Genomic DNA, 21,695 nt, shown 5'->3' with positions numbered 1-21,695 from the left:
AATCATGCCATGATTCAACAACAAAAAAGAAACTTAGTAAAGAACATCACACAAAGTCGTTATTGATGACCCCCAAGACTTTTGAGAGCATTTCCCTGGACTGACGAGACAATAGAGGAACCATTTATACGTTGTTTGTTGTGTTACATCTGGTGTAAGGAAAAATAACATGAAATCTAAGTCAAACATGTCGGTAATGTAATATTTTGGGGCTGCATTGTTGCTTCTGGACATAGATGACCTACAGTAATTGCTGAAATAATACATTTCTGTCTTTAACAGGACATGCTGACAGTTTGTCCATCATTTTGCGACCTTACACTCAGGCACATTTGGGTTATGCAACAGGACAACAATCCGCAACACACCAGCAAGTTGACCTCCGAATGTCAACTTGCTAAAAAGAAAAGGAAAACTCCCAGAATCATAGTTCTGTCTTCTGGTCAAAGTCTGGACATGAATCTGTTAAAATACCATGGCATAGCCTTAAACAGGCTTGTTGCTTGGAAACCTTCTAATTAAGCTAAATCAAAACAATTGTGGAAAGAGGAGTGAGACAAAATTTCTCCACTCTAAAGTGAAAATCTCATTGCCAGAGTTTTTCACATAGGTTGAAGTTGGCTTCGATGTCTTTAGTCCCGTTTAATAAATTAAATAATCATTTGTCTTTACTTATCTTTGCCTGATATTTTTAAATGATTTAAAATATAAAATTTTGATACAAAGAAGAAATCTTTAAGCAGGCAAATACGTTTTCACAGCACCATACATGCAGCAGGTTTGTAACTCTGTATTTTCACTTCAAATGATTAAGTTGTGTGAAGATTGAAGGCAGCGTTTTAGACATTACTAAAGATCCGCTTCATTTGTGCATTGCCTGTCAAGTCAGTTCCCAATTAGCAGTGAAATAATTAATACAACAAGTGCCAAGTGTTGCTAAGCTTTGAGGCCACATCCAGGTGCACAATCAGTAAAAATGGGATATTTATTTCTGACTAAATGGAATAATCCAACAATTCCCCACACCGGCTGCAGTCATAAAAGAACTGAGGTTAGAACCCTTGATGTAAATGCCCAAGTCATTCCTTGAAGGGCACTATTAGTGTCTCCAAGACCTGTTAATGTGAGGACCCGTCGGCCTGCCTGTTAAAAGCCTTCGAAGCTAAATGGACCTAAAGGGAATTTGTCGGCGAGGTGTGAAGCAAAGTGGTGCAGGTTGAGCTCCTTCACATTTTCAGTTAAAATGGGGTGTAATTGACGCAATAGATGCCATTTAGGAGACATTTTGTCCAATAGAACCATTTGAGAAGCATTCTAAGGGATTTTTCTAATGCATTATTTGACTTCATAACAGTGAGATATGATGGAATTAAAGAAAAAAAGAACAAAACACATATCCATGTTAATCTAAGAAATATAATTTATTGCATAAAAATTATATTTAGTTACAAGTAAGAAGGCTAGACAGGTATTTACAATTGGTACTTCACAGAGACAAAATAATGTCACTGAACCCATTTAGAGTTTCTGTAAAAATGTCTGAATATTTGAACAAAGGCAGAGTTTGTCTCCTTCAAGTGAGCCGACCAATCACGTTCAGCTTTAGCAACTCCAGCGATTATGGCCAACAATCCAGCGGACACAGAGAGATCTGCACGCAAAAAACACTGTATAGTCATCAGCAAGGAGGTTTCTGCAACAAGAATGGTGAAAAGAGAAACATCCCGTGGTGCTCACTGAACCGACTGCAGTCTGGTAAAGACCTGCAGGGCATGGCCTCACCATGTAAGCCACGGCTCGTCCTGAGCCCGTTGCACCACTCTGTTTTTTGTTTTTCGTCATTTATGGCATCCTCGGTGAGGTGAGTGATCCAACTCTTCCAGTCCAGATGGAGAAATCTTTGAGCAAGATTAGCATCCCCCCCCAAAAAGAAGAAAACTAAATCACCATTAGACCACTTCAGGATACAAAAATCAAAAACCCTATGAATGCTGTGATCTGTAAAAATAGAAATACTCTTGGAGGAAACAAAAGAAGTTGGAAATGCTTCACTTTTCCTTTGTACTTGCATAGCACTTACAGAGAGAAATGACAGCTCCAAATGATGTATACATTTTTTTGTTTGTGAACATCAATCTGCCCCCACAAATGCATTTACTCACGCACGCTCACTTCATTCACACAAAACAGTTGCATGACTCACAGCTGAAGAGGAGGGATACTGGCGCTGTTTTGGTTTCTGTCTTTTTAGAACTATAAACACTTGCTTCTCCTTTCTTGGAGACACAAAACAGAAAGGAAAAAACTAAATCTGTGGAGGATGAAATTTCATTTTCTCATCTAACAATAACTGATCGATCAATAATGATAATACAAATGGCTCGAGGAGCCTAACCACAGAGCAGGCAGCTCAGGAGAAAGATCGTCAATAAGCCATCACTGTGAGATAAAGGAGGATAGAATGTCTTACAAGACATAATTAAGCTTGTGTTGCGGTAAATTAACATATATGGTCCCTTGCTGCCAAATTGATTTCAGGTAAGGCTAATTTATTCTATAATCGTCTCTTTTTCAGACGCAGAAAAGCAAGGGTCCTATATATTATGATGCCTCGCAAAAGTACTCATACACCTTGAACGATCCCCAATTTTGTCATGTAAAAACCATAGACATCAGTATATTGTATTGGGAATTATGTCTTATAGACATTATAGTGAAGAATAACAAAAATGACATATGATTTTCAAGGGTTTTTACAACTTGTTTGGAAGTCTCAACCAGCTCTGCACATCTACAAACTGGAATATTTGCCCACTCTTCTGTGCAGAATAGCTAAAGCCAAGTTAGGTTAAACAGACAGCATTTGTGAACATCTCTTTTAAAATCTTTGGATCTGGGTGTGGACTTTGACTGGGCCAGTCTAACACTTGAGTAAGTTTTAACTCTAAACCAGCTCTGGTGTTATGTTAAGGGTTAGTTGCTAAAAGATCCATCTTCCAATCCACTCTGACCAGTTTTCTGGTCATGCTGAAGAAAACCATCCCCATAGAATGATGCTGCCACCACCATGTTCCATCATGGGCATGGTGGGATGTGCAGCATTCATTTTCTGCCACAGAGTTTTCCATATCTGACCAAAATAATCTCATTTTACTTGTTTGCTACATGGTTTGTGACAAAATTTTAATGGGATTTTTCATAAGTTTCTATCCAAAATGCCTTTCATTTGTTCCTCACCCATAAAATATGGTTTTCTGTGAACTTATTGTCCCACCTGAGCAGAGGATCTGTGTAGCTCCTCCCAAGTTAACCTGGGCATGTTGGCTGCCTCTCCTTGCCTGGCCTCCCAGTTAGTTAGAAAGCCGAATTGTGGTCGATTTGAACAATGTGCTGGATTTTATTGAGGAGAATCAGAGTAAAGAGCACAGATGCATGGCACAATTGTACAAATTTGTATGTGTTAAAACTTTTGAAAACAATCCATCTTGAGCTGGGAAAATGTGGAAAAAATTCAGTGGGTGTTTATACTTTTGCAAGGCACTGGAAATATTAACATCTTGAATCGGTGCACAAAATAAAAAATATAATTATTTTTTCCTACCAATAACCACCATCTATTCACTTCGCTGTAGAATGAAAATACAATAATCAAGAGCAGCTCGGTAGCCTAAAGAAGCACAAATGGTAAAACAGGTCCTATATGATAACTCTGTCAGTAAGAATGAAAAAAAATGCAATCCACAAATATGGATAATAAATTAAAAAGCGTTCCCCAAAGGAAACTTTTAAAGGATGATTCAGTTTATTCTCGGCAGATAGGGAGCGCAGCAGAGCGATGGAGGAACATAAGAAAACATGAAAGAGAAACACCCCTGTGAGTCGGAGCGATATGCCAAGGCTTTGAGGCGTTTGTTGGGACAATAAAAAGAGTCAGTCTAGTTATCTGCCAATCCTGAAACAAACTTTGCAATTTAATCTCCCACCGTTAAGGAGAGGCAGACCCTTTTTTTACTCCCCTTTTCAGCCAGAAGCAATATGACTGAAACCTTTAGGATCCGATTCTTATCTGTCCATAAGACGAGAATTCTTCGCCTGCCTGTTTCCGAGTCGATTAACGACCACTTTCTCCATGTGTGTATTTTGGAGAGCGCGCGTGCGTGTGTGTGTGTAAGGCTGCAGGCAGGTTGGTGCAGCCTGTCATTCACAGCCTACTCTGAATAAGAATGAAGAAAACAAAACCCTGTACCATGAGATGAGATGGTGTTGAATCATTAAATCATGCACTTCCATGCTGCTACTGAAATAATCCCATGTCAGCAGTTAACTGCGTGTTGACTAAATGGATTTCTGTAGCTTAATTTAAAACAATGTTATTAAATATGTAAGAATAATGTAATTTTCAGCACTTAATAACACGTTACATCACAATCTTGGTAGACTTTGCAGCATTTGTTCAAGTTGGTGCGCCCAGAATGGTTTTCCATCTTGCAAATCCAATATTGCTTTGGAGAGCTGAGGCTGAATCAGGCTGGCAGTTGGACGGCACACATGGGGACGGGCTATGGTTCATATGCAGCTACAATGGCTGGTCAGGACTCAGCAAAAGAGTGGGTAGTACAACCGAAACGCTCTGCTGATGAAAGATCTGTGTCAGCGTGTGCATATTCATAGGCAAGGATTCTCATTTTCATCACTGCGGTGGAAATAAATCCCCCTCCTGCTCCCCCCGAAACAAAAGTCCAAAAATGTCTTGCTTGGTCTTGTGTATCTTGGTCAATCAACAATCCCCATCTGTTGTCATGACAACCAGCACTTCACTTTTGCCCATCTCCTCCAGAGCCGTCGCCAGAGAGACCAGATCTGCGTCACCTTGGTGACACGCTTCCCATAAGTCCAGCAGAACACCTGTGGGGCTGGGCTTTGTGGCAAAGTAGTTCAAATACCTGCGACAGAGGAGAGGACATGTTGAGAGAAGACACGCAAACTTAATTTCTAAAAACATCATAACAGTAACAATTATAACTCCTGTTCTATCTTTAAAAAAAAAATAAATCACAGGTTTAGACATTTCTTACGTCTTTGGAAATTTAAGTACAAACACAGATGCATAACTTTTAGATGGTGACAATTCAAATGTTACCATCTATAATATCCAGGTACACTTCAATGATTGTGGGTTATGAAAAAAAATGTAAATCTGCTTCTCAGAAAAGTTGCAACAGAACTTTTTTTAAATACAGAAATGTTACATTATGATCAAAACAAACATAGAGAAGACAGTAAACATAACAGTTGTCCAGAATACAGTCAATAAAAAACTCCACGAGAGAGCACAACACAACAAGGTCATTGAAAGAGACACAGGCTGTTCCAGGATCAGAAAATTGAGTGGAAGGAAAAACTACACAATTTTGTTTTTCTGAACTTGATAGGATTGCATCCTGTTATGTTGGTCATTTTTAGGAAAAACTAAATCAGAATGCTTTGGTTTCTCTGGGAAAGTTTAAAGATGTTTTAAACACTATTTTACTGGAATAATTTATTGGATATTCCCAAACAGAACTTTGAACATGTCCTGTCAAAGCAATCAGGATTTCCTCAATAGCTAGGCAGAGCCACAGGCTGATCACCTTCTTGCCACTGATGCAGTAAAAGGAGCCCAGAGTCCATATAGTGTACAACAGATGGACATAAATCGCTGCAGCTTGAGGTTTTTATATTGAACATCATTTTTATTCGTCCTGAGAGCACGTAGCCTACTAAAGTAAAACTAAGTAATGCCAGTTGTCCACAGATGTTTCACACATTATGCATTTAATTTCTAAACCAGATTTACAATGCAGATTACACTCAAGACATACAGGCACAAACACACTCATCAAATCCAGCAGATAAACAAAAATTGGCTCTATTTTTTTTAGACAGGTTGCAACTGTTCCCCTCTTCAGTCCCATTCAGAGAAGATGCAACCTGGATTAAAGAGTTGAGGAAAATAGCTTTGAACAGAGAGCTTAATGTCCTGACAACGACTGTTCTCATAACAAAAAGAACAACATTAGATTATGCTGGAAAGGAATCTAGTTTGTAGCCCTCTCTATGTGAAATGATTTTCATTAACATTAATAACTGTGTGCTTTATTTTAGTTTGAAAATTAGATAGCTGCACAAAATATGGTTTGCGCAAATGTAGTTTATACGCAGAGCTCTGTGACTTTGCTGCTTTGATTTTTATGCCATTTTTGAGATGGAAAAGTCTTTACACAGATTTATTTTCCTTCCTTCCAAACTGCTGGTGAAACTTTATCTTGACAGCAAATATCCATCGTATATAAACCATCTCACCCAGACATGGACATGTGCGATGGATCTGACCTGTCAAAGCCCAGACTGCGAGCCAGAAGTCTCCAGTCGCACCCTCGAGCGCTGGGCGCATCCAAGCTGGCGCAGATCTTCTGTCGGATGGAGTCGGGCAGACGAAAGGCATACGGTCCCACCTGAGAGGAAGGCAGGCAGGTGCTTCCCGACGGGAGTGGTGAGTGAGGTGGGAGAGTCTGTTTTGACAGAGGAGTTCAGATTAACCGTGGTGCAAACACGTGAGCGTCAGTGCAGCTGAGGATCTGAGTTGTAAAGGTTACCTCCTGGATGTCCGTGTGCAGCTGGAATATCTGTCCCTCCCCTTCCACCTGCCGGACGCAGATCTTGCAGGCGAGCTGCGACACGGCCAGGCTGGCTCGCTCCAGGCTGAAGGTGCAGTGTAAAGGTCTCTGGCTGCCGCTCCAAATGTGATAGAAAGGGATCTCCTGTCGCGCAAAGAAGCATGTTTAAAACCTTCAGCACAGAATCATCCATAGGAGCATCTGGTTTCTATTCAAGGAGCATATGTTTCCTACAACTGTCTGCTTGCGATTTATTTCAAGCGCACAAAGCCCATAAATTAGGACCGCTATCAGCTTTCCTGTTTGTTTTTTCTGGAACATATTCAGACTGTAATCTTATTTCTGCAGTATCTAGTCAGTGGAGAGGCACAATGTTTACAGCAGCACTGAAAGATGCCCCACAGAATATTTTCTCTGATAAGAAAAACTCTTCAGATTTAATATTTGCACACAAAATTTCCAATCAGTGCTTTTTGCTTTTGTACAATTTTTAATCATTAACATTTAACTGTTTTTCATAGACTTTTTTTATTAACAAAAAAGAAACCATTTCTTCTGCACAGGAAGAATCAGTTTAGACGTACAAATAACTTTTTAGTTGCAAAATCAAATGAAAGAACTTCATTTGTCTCATAAAGAAATGATCTAAAATGAATGCAGAATGTTTTCGTGAAGCACCTGGTACTTGGCCAGAAGTTTGCTCCTCCAGTGATTGTGAGGAATGTCGTGGATGGACAGGCGGAGGTTGTGGTAGCTGTCTTTGAAGAACAGCGGCTTCGGGTCTTCTAGTAAAACTCCACCCAGACTCCTCTCCAGATCCAGAACTTCCTGCGTACAGACAGAAAGCATACACAGTTAGGAAAATACTGACTTTATCACTTTAATGCATCAAGTTTTGAAAAAATGTTTCACTTAAATGTAAATACAAAGTTTGTAGAATGTAGGAACAGAAAGTGCAGACTGCTGCAAAAACAAAACAAAAAATTACCAGGTGTCTTGTCGATTTCTAGTGCAAATATAACTTTCTGACTTCTAATATGAGAAATATTTCTTGATATAAGTGAAATAATCTGTCAGTGGAACTACTACTTTTTCCATCAATATCAAGGAATTATTTTCTTAAAACAAGTTCCCATATCTTGCAGAAAAGTTCCTAATAAGTTATTCTTGCCTTACTTCAAGTGTATTGAAAATTTGCACTAGAAGACCAACAATACTTGGTAGGATTTTGTTTTTGAAGTATAAAAGCTAGGCGAACTTTGATCATGTGTTTCTTTGGTGAGCATTTTATAGAAAACCGACTATATTTGAATATTTACCTGCTCAGAGTTCAGTTTGTTGTTCCCCTCATTTTTAGAACGAAGTTTGTATTATTTTTCTACTCTACTGGTCTGTTGTTTCTTGAGGGATTTGAAGGTTTAATATTAATGTGCTGAAATTTAATTTGGATGCATAGCTGGAGAAAGACTGACAGAGGCCATGTGCCACTATTGCCACGAGCCACTATGGAAATAAGGTATATTAGTTTTTATTATTATTCAGAGGCACGCATCAATATTTTGACCTTTTATGACTTTTGTTTTATTGTTTGAGACTTTTAAAGTAAATTTTATATAACATATTTTGAATGTAAATTTCTACCCTTATTTAACCAGAGGGAGCGTCTCAACATTTATGCATTATTTGCAATTGCTGGCGCAATTAATTGCTAGGTGATTCACTCAGATTTCCTTCTCTTCTTTAGCTGCCTTTTTTCTGCATGGATTCAACGGATACTATTAATTTTGTGTTAACTTTGGCTACTCCAGTCCTTGAGGAACGATGTTCTGCATAATATTTTCCTGCCTCAACACACTTTTCCTTGACTGAATCGTTGGCATGCAAAATCTGTCAACTGGCAGAAGAAATGATTAAACTATTTGAAACAGGTGTTGGACCACAGACACACCTAAAGCTTGCAGACCACCAGCTCTCAAGAACTGGAGTTCCTGGGTTTGACTGTAAAACCCCAAGAAACTGGATGAATATTTTGATCTATAGAACTTCAGTGCTTCTGTGATTAGCTGTCTCTTTATTCTAGATGGCTTTATTGACAAGCTTTTGGTGCCATTAACTATGAAGGATACCTTTGAAGTAATCTTCACTGAGTGCTTCTGTCTCTTTTTCTTGGTCTGTCATTGGTGGACATACTATTTTATGCCATTAATTATTAGAATTTGCTCCGTGTTTTCCCCTCTAAACAGAAATCACTGCTTCTTAGAAGGGGTGGAAAATAAGTGAAACATTTGAAAGAAAGAAAAATGAACAAATTTCGTATAATAATAGTAGCTGCTTTAGCAATAAACAAACAGTGTTTTCTTGTGTTAGTTTGCACTTCAAAACTATAAGGATCTGGATGAATATTTTGAGCTATAGAAAGTGTCCCTATGTTTAGCTGTGTCTTTTTTCTCGATGAAACTATTTAAGGTGCTTCTGATACCTTCAACCGTTTACATTTTCTTTTACACAGAAAGCACTTCTGGGCCGTTTTCAAGTTTGTTCCTGCCTTCTAATCTTTTTATGTCTCAAGCCAATAGGGGCAGATTATCATATGCATTAAATCTGATTCTGCTAAATGCTTCTTCTTGTTAGAAGGAGTTCATTCACTTTCAATGTGGATCAATATAAACGACTCCATGCGACTTCATTATTAGGAATAAAAGATTAACTGAATTTGAATGTAGTGTATGTTTTATAATTGGAACTGCAAGTAACTGATGATCATTGGACCAAACTTTATTCAAAATAATTGAATGTGAATTAAATCAATCTGAATTTTGATTTTCTCCTTTATTCTCTTTTCAAACTCGTTCTCTATAAATCATTATCTTACCTACATTCCAAACATAACAATAAATACATTTTCTTGTTAGAAGAAAATTAGGTTTATTTTATTTATCGATAAAAAATGTGAGTATGTTCACTACTGCGTTTGTTTTAATCCACTTTTATAAACATATATATTCCATGAAACCTTCAGAGTGCTATGGAGAAACATTAGCGCAACTTCAGCTCTTTTGCAGGCAGTCAAACCTGAACATTCATTTCAAGCGTCCCCATGTGGCTCAGAAAAAAGCTTTCCGCAGATAAAAGTTACTCAAAGAGCATCTTGGCTGCAAACAGCCAGGATTGGTGGGACAGGCTTTCAGAAGGCTTCAGCAGAGAGGAAAATAAAAGGTTAGAAGAATTTTCTCAAACACAGAGAAGCCGAGTTAGTGAAGCAGTACAGATGAGATCATGCAGACGGAGATTTCATCTGACGTGGAGTTCATTAGAGACACAGTGCAGGAGACAATAACACCAGAAATGTGAGCCATGAAAGCAATTAGATATTCTGAAAGTAGCCCTTTACAATGGTTTTGAACTCATCACCTAATTTAAGACTTGAATGCAAACCAGCACCGGCAATCACAGACAGGATATAGCTACAAAGTGGCCGCCATTGTGTGAAACGGCGTCTTAAGTGTTTTATGTGCCTATTTAAAAGCACTTTTAACAATCATATGAATTCAAAAAATTATAATCACACAGTTTTGAAAGGTCAGCGTATAATAGTGCCTTTGTTATTTCTTTTTCCCCATTTAATCAATCATACTAATAACCCTAATGTGCTTGAGCTCACAAAGTGATGCCCAGAGGTTCTCCTTCAGAGAGCGGAACGACGCTTCCATCGATTACAGCAAGTCATCCAGGTCCTGAGGCAGAAGAGCAACTCCAGACCTTCACAGCACCACTAACATTTTTGACTTTAGGTACAATCATTTTCTTTAGATCTAACAGGATGCACACAAAAGGTTCTTTATTTCCTTTACTCTACAAAATGTTTGATATTTTCTTCAAGGCAATAAATACTAAGGTAAGTGAGGCCTGCAGAGCTTTTATATGCTGTGGAGGGCAAAATGTGAATTTCGGAGAGGCACCTTGAGAGCGTGTGGCGTGTCGTGGATGCAGTAGATGCGCAGGCTGTAGTCCAGGGAGAGGCATGGCGCGCGGGGAGCGAACAGAGCCAGCTGCAGGCGCTTGCAGGCCGGCCGTGGAGGGCAGGACTGGCCCACCAGGCCGTACGTTCCCAGCTGCTCCATGAGGACATGGCAGCATTCCTCCTCCAGCTGCAGGTAGCAAGGAGACGACAAAGTCTCCTCCCCGACCGTCAGCACCTCCTGGAAACGAAGAGTGAAGTTTGACTTAATTGTAAACAAAAAGATCTTTGAACAATCTAAAAACAGCTTAGGAATGACTTACCTCCCATGCTCCCTGGTGCGTTTGCGTTTTGAGTGTGAGGGTCCAGTCGGGCGTAGGCGTGTCCAGCTGAGCGCAGTGGGGAAGCGTAAGGACAACAGGCCGGTTCAGCAGCATACTTGATGGACCACAGCTCACCACGGGACTTAGCACAGTCTGGCTCCCCTCTGAGGGTAACCTGCAAACCCCCAGCACATACATGTTTTTCACAAATTGCCACACTTCATTTATTAAAAGCTAATTGCCTCAACAGCTTGGAATTCGCTCAAATTTCTGACCTCAGGAAAAAAGACTCCAAAAGAACTTTTTTATCACGGCAGTAAGCCTTGCATCGGAGAAGTTACTGATTGAGGTGAGAGAAAGGTCTATGCTGCCCTGCGGCTGCTGAAGGAGGGTGGGGAGAAAAGGAATAAAGATGAAGGACACTCACGTTGTTTTGTCCCACTTGTTAATAATGAGGTACATCTCGTAGAACTTCCCCTGAGGGATTGTGCCAGGCGGGACCAGCAGGCTCACACCTTTGGGAGAAGACGTGCCGACATGTTTAGTCTGTAATCAACATTGCCTGACATTGGCTTTTCTTTCTTGGAAGGAGTTTTACCCGTGTTGGGGATGGTAAGTCGTCCGCCCAGATGTCCCAGGGTGGCGCTGGTGCTCAGCCCCGGCTCTCTGGACAGTGTGTGACTGTGAAACTCTCGCTCTCGGCCCACGGTGCCCACCGACTTCAGGCTCAGGATCTCGCCATCGCCAACACCCATATCAGCCGGGAGCTCCAGAGAGGACAGAGTGGACGAGTTGTACACCTTGATTTTGAGACTGGGGAGCGGGTCCAGCAGGGGGGAGGTGGTCATGGGGATTTTGTGCGGGCTGTCATTGATGCCCTGAGGCAGGGAGAAGAGCGGTCCACGGAAAGCACCGGCTGTCGCTGTAAGATCCGGAGGAGCCGAGGGGTGGAGAGGATTATCTGCAAACATAGGGGTAAAAATGGGGCTTTTAGGACTAGAAATGACACAGGCGGGGCTGAGAGCGCTCAAAGTGGGGCGAATAAAATGGATTAATGTTGCTAATTAATATTTGATAGCCAGAGCAGGAGAAAAGACACTCTGATAAATGCTTAAAGTGTGAAAAATGTGATGCATTAAGAAAGGGATCGAGACTTGACTGAGAGGAGGTAATGGTACATGGGAGCTGATTCATAGCAGGATTATATATAGTAATGCGATGGTGAAATATAAGAGGTGCTTCTTTTAAAAGAATAGCAAGAAAAATATAGAAAGTTACATCCATAATGTTCAAAACCAAAAAGTTCACTAAGTGCCTTTCAAAAGTATTAATACTCCTTTAACGTCAGATATTGTCACATTAAAACACTAAATTTCAGTGAATGTCATTGGAGTTTTATTTATTTACAGTTACAGTGTTCAAGTTCAATGAACTGAATTGTTTTGTGTTTGTCACACAAAGTCAGGAGTTTGTTTTTATTTTATTTTGCAAAGAAATTGTAATTATTTTGTCAAAGTAAATCTAGTGTGTTTGTCTTTAAATACCCCAATGGAAATACAAGAAAACAAATTTATAAAAAGAAGAAACAAAATGAAGAATTTTTGCTCGTAAAGTAAAAACTTTGATGCTCCTAAATAAAATACATCAAAATCAACTAGCACCAGAAGCCTAATTAAGAATTTGCTGTTCTCCATCCAATCAACGAGCTATTTTACTAAATCTGTATATGTGCAAAGCTGTTAGAGGAATACCCCAAACAACCTGCAGCTGTAATTACAACTGTAGTGGTTCTGCAAAGTCTTTACTCAAAGGGGCAAAAAACAAATGCATGCCACACTTTTCAGATTTGTATATATTTTTTTAAGTTTTGAAATGATGTGTCATTCTCTTTCCACTGAGTAAATTTCTTTTAGCATCAAAACAAATAAAAAAACAAGATGTATTGAAAATACAGTTGAAATGCAAATACATACAGTATGTATACTGTATATATATGTGTGTGTGAATACTTCTCCATGCCATTGTATGGATGTAATGTGTGCAAACTCACCCTGCCTGGGAGCCTTGTAGTTGCCAGGATGAAATGCTGCAGTAAGAGCAGATGAAGAATCTGTGATGTCTCCGTGGAGATGGCGACATCGGCGGCGATACGCCAGCACACCCACACCAAGAGCCATGACCACCGTCAGCAGCAAGGCTACTACCAGGCCTGTGTACACCGCTACACCCATACCAGGAGACAACGCTGCAGGGCAAAGGCAGACAGCGTAAGATGAGACAACAAGGACGGCGATAAATCATGTTGTTATCTACATGCAGCTAAAAAAAAGCAAGTTATTCGAGTTCCTGCTGAAACTATACAATGACTCTGAAGAAAATATTAGCCCTGATAAAGTAAACAGGACTGAAATAATTAATTGATTACTGAAGTCAACTAATTTAATAGTCTGTTACCCGGAGCATAAAATGCTAAAGACTAAAATATGCCATTTGCTTATTTTAACAAATGGCATATTTGCTGGCGTATATACCAAACCCAGAGAGCTGAGAGAACCAGCTACATTTTGCATTTCAGATGAAAAACCTTCCTCGTCTGTTCTACCCAGAATTCTTAGTGGCAAAATTTTAGTTTCTCCTGATTCAAATTCTTTAAAAAGAAAATACTAAGCACCTTTCACTAACCAATTATTAATCAAAAAATAGTCTTGTAAAGATTAAGTCATCGGCTACTAATGAAAAATTCATAAACACAAATTAAAACCAAATTATAATAGAATGATATAAATAAAAGTTTCAGGTGCATTTATTTCGCAGAAAAAAGAAAAGTGCCAGTTATTGCACCACATGTGATTTTGTGATTTAGCAACCATTTTCTATCATATAACTTTTTCCCTCTGAATTAACATGCAAGAATAAAATAATGGATTGATCTGAAAGTGTTCCAGACTTCTTTACAAGGGGAGTCAGTCAGTGTGCAGGGCAGTTTAACAGTTGCTGAAATCGCTCCTTGTGCCCCCAGCAGACAGCAGCGGTCTCTGCTCATCGTTATCTCAATCTGACTGCCTCTAAACATTTTACAACACAACAGATTGCAGATGATATCAACAGTCCTCAGTGCAGGCCGGTGGCAGAATGCTCCGAGCATAAACCACATGGCCTGAAATAACCTGAGCACCAGAGTCTTTGGTTTTTGGTTTGACTTCAGCTGGCCAAACTGTTGCTGTGCGTCATTCTCGACCCTTCTGTCTATTGTCCACATTTCCTGTCTGTCTTTGTCACTTTATGAACGATCCATAAAAACGCCACAGAAACCTTTAGAAAAATAATTTTTGATCAAAACTAGTGGTTAATTGGAGGGTCTGTAATTTATTGAATGTTATTTATCACATTTTAATCAGAAACCATATATCGACAATTCCAACAAAAAATTTGTTGCTAAATTATTGAATAAACAGACATGTGAGCTCAACAACTCAACCATCAGATTAGTGCAAAGTGCGATTATACACATTCGGTTTTCAAGTGTTTCAGGAACCTCATGTAACTTCTTTAAAAACATTTCTTTAGAAATGAGGACTGTGGACCCTGATATTAGTATTGGGGACGTCTCGGCTGCTGCAGCATGCTTAGCATTGAGATTGTATTTTAGACTTGAATAGCTGCGGTGACAGGCCAGCTCCTTTTGGCACAACTTGCTTACAACAACAGTCTTTTCCAATGACCCATCAAATCATATTTTGAAGCAAAAGTCTGTCCCCAGTGGGCCATGAGTGTGCAGGGGGACTAAATAAAAATCCACGCCACACTTTTCAGATTGCGACTGGTCAAATAACTAGAAAGACCTGTTGTTGTCCTCCAGAGAGACCTGTTGTTTCTAGCACATAACTAGAAAGACCTGTTTTGCGCTGGTTTATAACATAAAATCTGAATAAGATGTTCTGATGTTGACTGTAAGTGTGGCTGTGAGCAGAAACACATTTGCAAACAGCAATAGATTTTTGCACAGACAGGCTACAACTTCTCATGCATTTCTTCACAACATGCTGACCGTTAAAATGCACCCCGTGTTCAGTTTAAAGAAAAGGGTTAATAGAGATCATCTCATTAATTAACAGCCTCCTTCTACCAAGAAGAGATGCATCTCATCCCAAAAATAATCACGAACAGAGGTCGGCTGTGGGGGGGGGGTTATTTGGCCCGAACTTCACCTGCACCCTGTTGAGCTTGATCAGCCTCCCCTACTGGGTGATTGGTTTTGACTGGTCAGTGGGCTGTGCACCGCCTGCTTAGCCCAGACTCCCCAACTCTGGCAGAACCAGATGCACGTGAGCCAGTCACACCACAGCAGAGAGGAGTCAAGAAGACAAGGAGCAAAGTTGGCGGGAGAAAAAAAAAAGAAACAGAAAAAAAAACAAGAAGACGTAAGATAGGCTGGATGAGAGGGCTAGATGAGAAGCAATTTGGCAAAAAGGACAGGAAGGAGGAAGATAAGGTTGTGATTTGTGGAGAGGCATTGTACGTGTGTTGAGGAGGGGAGATAAGCATAGCGAAAGACTCTTCAGCAGGAGGAGAAGAAAGCCGGAGGCAGGCGAGCTGGCAGAAGGGAGCCCTGTTGCTCACGTGGCGCGACTCAACCGAATCCGACAGCCGTCTGCACTTATTACAAGAAATGGAACAATAGCGAATTAGGTGTGTTGCTGCAGCTACTCTCCCCTTACGCCACATAGCATTAAGCCAGAGGAATTACCATCAGTACGAATGTAAACCAAGTCACAGATGAACTGAGAAATCAAATGTTTTAATGCTAGAAAATACTCTGAGCCTTGAGTGAGAGTAAAGGAGGGAAACGTGATTAAGTTAAGGTCAACATTTCAACAGGGTCCACGCTTTACTTATTTAAACTTCCAGAGGTTTCAATGCTTTTATAGTAGTTAAAACATAATTATACACAAAATGGAACGTGGATGGATGCGTAGATGGATGGATGGATGGATGGATGGATGGATGGATGGATGGATGGATGGATGGATGGATGCATGGATGAGTAAACAAATGAATGGATGAACATGGAATAAAATACAAAATAAAATCTTGAAACAAACATTTCTCCATTCTCTGTTTCCTTGTCCTATACTTTTTCACGCCTGAAAAATTCCTGAATGAAACTTGTCTAAAAGCTCCCAGACTGTGTAGAAAACTTGTTTCAAAAAGACTAAACAACATCAAACTTTTCTGCTGGACAGGAAGACGACGCCTGTCTTCACTATGCAGCATCTGCGCTGACACAAAACGCAGAAGACGTTGACACACACGTTCAGATTCCCAACGTGTATCAACACATGTTCACTCAAACACATAAAGGAGATGAAGACAAACAGAGCTGAAAGCAAAATCGTGTGGAAGGTGGACTTACGATGGCTCGCATGTTCTATTGAGACCTTTTTATCTGTTAGAATCAGAGAAAAAAGAAACAAAAGCAGAACATAAGGAAATGGGAACAAAAACATAAAAAGGGATGAGCTAGTTATGCAAATGAAAGATGCAATAATTTAATGCAATAGAAAACTAGAAATGAAGAAAAGCTCATTTATGAGCAAAAACAGTAATAATCAGTAATTTAAAAATGACTCTCGTATTTGTGTGCTACAAAGTAAGAGACACTATAGATCTAAGCAGACCACTCTCTATCCCCCGCAGGGTAAATTATAACCTTCATCCCACAAAAAAAAAACTCAACATCTGTCCCAATGGGAGCAGTAACTTCCACAGTGAATCATAACTGAACAGTCGGAAGAATATCAAACCCATCGGTCAGGATTGTGTCACTTAGCAGATCTCAAATCAAATAACTTTCCCTCTGTAGCATCATCAAAGCACCAAATGGTTTCCTGGAGTTCGTCTTTCGTCCAATAGCAATTAGAATCTAGCAGGGATGTAATGAGCGCAACGGGTGGAGATGTCTCACAGCATTGTACATTTATGACGAGAGGGAAATGTGGGACCGAGCGCCGGTGATTTGATCATGTGAATTTCATCAGAGCAGCTTGTGACCCGCAGAATAATCATTTAAACATGCAGGGGAAATCAAGATGTCACCTGCAGTCTGCCATGTTACACATTTACAGATCAGGAGAACAGCAGTCTGTGTGTTCCCTTTACGTAAAAACCACCTCAGAGACCTTCTTCCTGATTCTCCCCTGAGAATGAGAACAGATCAGCTGTGAAGAAGCCTCTTTCTGTCAGGACTTGCTCGCTTGTCTGACAGATCTGAAACAGAGAGCTGCTCTGCGTACCATCTCGCAAAATGAATAATGCTCACAATTTTAGGGAACTTTCTCTGTTGGGTTGGATTTATTGTTTTGTCACTTTCTTGCAAGTTTGTCTATGAATTGAATGCATCCCTCTGTCTTTTTGGTTGTGCAATTGTGAGATGCGAATGCGCTGTCGGTTGGATTCTTCCCAGCTCGTCACGGGCAGCACATTGGGTGTCAGAGTGAGTCTGACTCACTCTCATATGCTCTCCTCCGCGCTAATTTTTCAACTTGGCCGTGTCACGCTCACTTCCCACTCGATCCGCTCTCTTAGCCCATACTTGCACCGGCTTTCCTTTTCACTTCCCCTTTTTTTTGTTGAGCTTTTTAGATCTGGAGCGGTTGCCTTCTCTTTTTATAAAGCTAAACATTTTCCTCATGAATCATCTGTCTGTCTTGCTTTCATCTCTCGAAACGTTGGCGCTTTAGTGGCCTAACACCCCTGGAAAACTGCTTTTTACAAAAAGAAAGCTTTGAAATGCGCTTTGCTTTACAAAACGCTGAACTAAGAGCAAAGAAATCACTGCAGGCGAGATTTTTATAGTTATCATATGAACGGCTACCTGAAGCACCAAACATGCTCTCAGGGAATGGACACCTATGGCTCTGACTGAAATAGTCTTTTCAGTACGGAGGGTAAAAAAAGTACTGAACACACCACACCTTTTCTAGGAAAATATATATTTCTTAAGGCGCATTTGACATGAAAATCTAACCAGACATCAGTAACAATGATAAATATTAATAATATTGTTGTGTTAAGACCATTTCTAAAAAAATGTGTTTTATAAATAAATATTTACACTAGAACTAGACGATATTTTAAATATCCAAAATAAAACACAAAACAATTGAAATATAAACAACAGAAAATGTACATAAAATGGATCAAGATGTCTCTTCATACAAAATTGCCCTTCAAAGAAATAGTAATCATCAGGATAGAAATGATCAGGCTCATTTTAATTCCTCATGTGATTAATTGTGTATTGTGACAGGGTTATATATATCCACAAATTAAATTTTGTGTAAGACATGACACCAGCTGAAATCTGTCAGGAATTAGGAAGCAATTTTGCTCCTTATTGCAAATCAATATCAGACATTCAGTCCCAATCTACTGCCTATAAAAAGGTTTCCCATTACCAAAGTGTCACGTCTCACGATGGGCAAAACCAGTGATCTCCCAGAAGACCCTCACAGCCTTATTACTGCCAAACACACTGATGGCATTGCTGACAGTCTAAACTCCTTTCAGTAAAACTAGCCACAAGTTATGTACTCATCCTCCATTGCTTTCTCACTGTGCAAGACGCCACTGCTGAAGGAAACAAATCTGTTGCAATTTCTCAGTTCCAACAGTCTGGTTAGATGAAACCAATATTAAATTCTCTGAATGCAATAATAAGCAGTTTTTGGAGGTCATGATAAAAATGGTGCCATATGATAAAAATGATGATAAAAATGAAACCAAGGCACATTGACCCTGATACAAGTCAAAGAAATTATCATCGGTTTCAAACAAAGAAACTAAAGCTGATTAAATGTTCCATCCAAACACTTGACCCGCGTCCTGGAGAAAATCTTTTGGATGAGGGTTTTTGTGGAAGAATGGGTCAAGATCAAACCTGTGCAATGAGGGCAACTAGTTACCTTCATACTGGAAGGTGACTGGAAGCTGTCATTTAGAAGAGAAGACTTTTTCAAAGCAGTAAATGAAGTTCAGTGACTGTCTTTTCATGTGTCATTCCATTTTATTACACAAAACTTAATTTATGGGCAGCTAGAGTCTGATTTATTTGTATTTGTTGACTGGATGGGTCGTAACTTAGGTCTGGTTATGATTTCATGTCAGTTGCACCTTCAGAATTATTTTTCCTTAAAAGCCAGTTAAGGCAGATAGTCGCTCACACTGAGTAAGGCTCTGCTGGAGGTTTCTTCCTTGTACCGGTTTGAAAAATAAACCATAGTGTTTTATCATGGGGATCAATTTGTAATGTATGTTATTGATTTTAAATCTTTTTGTTCAACTAGACTGAATATTTCTGCATATAAACTGGATCTGTTTGTCTTGTGAAGTGCATAGGGATGACCTGTGTTGCCAGTCCATATAAAAATAAACTAAATTAAATTGAAAATTGCTGATGTGTTCAAAATGTGTTTTACACACTGTCTATTACTATCTCAAGGTAGGTGAAATTCAGCTTTTGGCAAGTTCACCATCAAAAAAAAAAAAAAAGGTTTTACAAGAACTTAATTTCATGATGCTAGAAAGTTTGTTTTCATCCAGGTAGAGGAGGATTGGACATTATTTTGAGATGATTAGACCTTAAGCTTGTTTTGTTGTAACAATGTTTTAATTATCTGATCATTTTGAGATGGCAAACTCTGAGTGCTTGGGGTAAGATGACACAGAAATATTAAAAGGATGTTGAATTTTCCACAACCTTGTAAAACAAGGTTTCAGTTAATTTAGACTGTGTGAGAGCAACATTTTAAGTAGATAAAAGGAGGGCTAAAATGAACTTAAAAAGTTACTATTTGGAAATTTTGGACCGACAATAGGCATCTTCTTTTTACATGGAATACACGCGGAGACATTTGAGTAATCACAGCTGTGCAAACCAAATTAACGAATAACTTAAGATTGTTAGGAAGAGTGAATTTTGACGTAACATAACAGCAGAATCTCGTCTCACGGCGGCTGCTCTTTCAAATAATGTTTTTTTGCAGGAAGGTCAATAAACAAAGACTAGAAAATTGACCAAAAATTCAGATTGGCACATTAGTACCAAAAACTTTCTACTTTGATCCACATTTATGCAAAAACCAAGAAACTTTAAAAAGAAAAATAACTTACTTCTTGCACATAGGCCCTCGGTGCAGTTTTTGCTCTCCATCATGCTTCCGCTACAGTGCTTCCCTCCATTTATTGGCGGTGGGGCTTGGCACTCGCGACTGCGCCAGTGGGTGCACTCTGTCCCACAGGCGGACCACTTTGCCCACTCTGTCCAGCCTCCGTCCACTGGAAGGACAACAAAGATGTGAGTCATTTTACAGCCCAGTATTTCCATTAGTCCAGGTAGAGGAGGATTGAACATGACGTTCTCCTGGCATCTAATGTAATGGCTGGAAGTGTCTGAGTTTGCTGAGTTGGAGTCTACCCAGATTCTTACACATTTATTCAGACTTTCAGATCATTTTAAACACACAAACATAAAAAAGTGTGATTTGGTTTCACTATTTTAATTATGTTTGTGGATTAGAGTATTCTAAACATTAAACGCGCTAAAACTTTGCACTAAGAGACTCAAAATATTGTAAATGTGCATGCGCCAGTGGATTAAAATATATATTTTTTATTTGCTTATCTGTATAGGAGTTGTTTATACTATCAACTTGAGATAACAAAAACCTGAGCTTTATTGCCAAGATGAGTTTCAATACCCACTATATGAATATATAACAATTCTGACCTTGCTTTGTAGTGACAGAAAATTCATTATCTTGTTTTGTAAGAATAAAATTTTTCTTGTTTCAGTGTTTTCAGATATCAAAATCACAAGCATGTTTTTGTCATGATAGCAGTTTTTCTATATTATTTTGATTTTCTTTTTCATTTGAACAGTTACATTGTGTCAGTTATCTCATTAGGCTAAAATCAGGATTTAATGTTAATTAAATGGTATTTGCAATATATTTCATTATCTCATTATGTATATACAGTAAATACAATATTTTAGGGTTGTTTTCTCATCATAACATTTTTGATATTATTATCCTAAGATTTTTAGTTATGATTACAGTCTGAGTGGCTCAATGTCATGAAATGAGCCACTCATTTTTAATTAATATTTTATTATTAGTCAAAATTTCTTAATTGCTTGTTTTGTTGCTGTGTTTGTAATTTGGCTTGTTTTATCAATACAGGTCTCTCTTGTAAATTATATTTCAAAGATTTAAACAATAGAAAACTAAACATATACAGTTATATTACTTACATAAATATTAATTATAAAAACAGGTGACAAAACATTCAATAAATTAAAATTAATGTTTCTCTTCTTTGAATTTGATAAAGACTGTATGTTATTTACTCATTTTAAACTGTTTTTCATGTGAAGATTGCTTCTTCTCCACAAAACTTTCCACATTTTAACTCCTTGCACAGCAGCACAAATAACTTTTCCAGAAGTTTTAAAATTATGAACACCCTTACATGATAATTTCCTTCCTTTACAGAAAATAATGTTTTAAATATTATCTGCATTATCTTTTACCTCTCAACAAATTTGAGCTGTTTAGAATTTCACAGAATCAGCAAACTTCCATATGTCAAGCTGGAAAAAATAACGAATAAGTTTGGTCTCTATGCCACACATTTTAATGAATTCAGCTTTTCATAGAACAGAAACTGCACAGAAAACAGAATACAGAGATGAGTCTG

The 21,695-nt window shown here is 38.9% G+C and overlaps 1 protein-coding gene across 3 annotated transcripts in view; it reads right to left on the bottom strand.

The window, feature by feature from the left end:
• Positions 1–4,067: 4,067 nt before the first annotated feature.
• The window catches only part of unc5b (unc-5 netrin receptor B), a 69,869-nt gene continuing 52,241 nt past the window's right edge, over positions 4,068–21,695 (bottom strand). For 2 of the 3 annotated variants that reach the window (XM_023327412.1, XM_023327414.1), the window contains 11 exons: positions 20,109–20,273; positions 16,351–16,383; positions 12,988–13,182; positions 11,536–11,898; positions 11,365–11,452; positions 10,938–11,112; positions 10,616–10,855; positions 7,335–7,484; positions 6,636–6,800; positions 6,373–6,551; positions 4,068–4,943 (listed from right to left, as the gene is read on the bottom strand). In XM_023327412.1, coding sequence (XP_023183180.1) covers positions 4,778–4,943; positions 6,373–6,551; positions 6,636–6,800; positions 7,335–7,484; positions 10,616–10,855; positions 10,938–11,112; positions 11,365–11,452; positions 11,536–11,898; positions 12,988–13,182; positions 16,351–16,383; positions 20,109–20,273 — 1,919 coding nt within the window. In that variant the 3' untranslated portion in view covers positions 4,068–4,777. The remainder of the gene's footprint in view (positions 4,944–6,372; positions 6,552–6,635; positions 6,801–7,334; positions 7,485–10,615; positions 10,856–10,937; positions 11,113–11,364; positions 11,453–11,535; positions 11,899–12,987; positions 13,183–16,350; positions 16,384–20,108; positions 20,274–21,695) is intronic. The other variant, XM_023327413.1, reaches the window with a different exon arrangement.

This window comes from Xiphophorus maculatus, chromosome 22 (assembly GCF_002775205.1).
Source record: "Xiphophorus maculatus strain JP 163 A chromosome 22, X_maculatus-5.0-male, whole genome shotgun sequence".
Classification (NCBI taxonomy): domain Eukaryota; kingdom Metazoa; phylum Chordata; class Actinopteri; order Cyprinodontiformes; family Poeciliidae; genus Xiphophorus; species Xiphophorus maculatus.
This window is presented reverse-complemented; position numbering and strand designations above follow the sequence as displayed.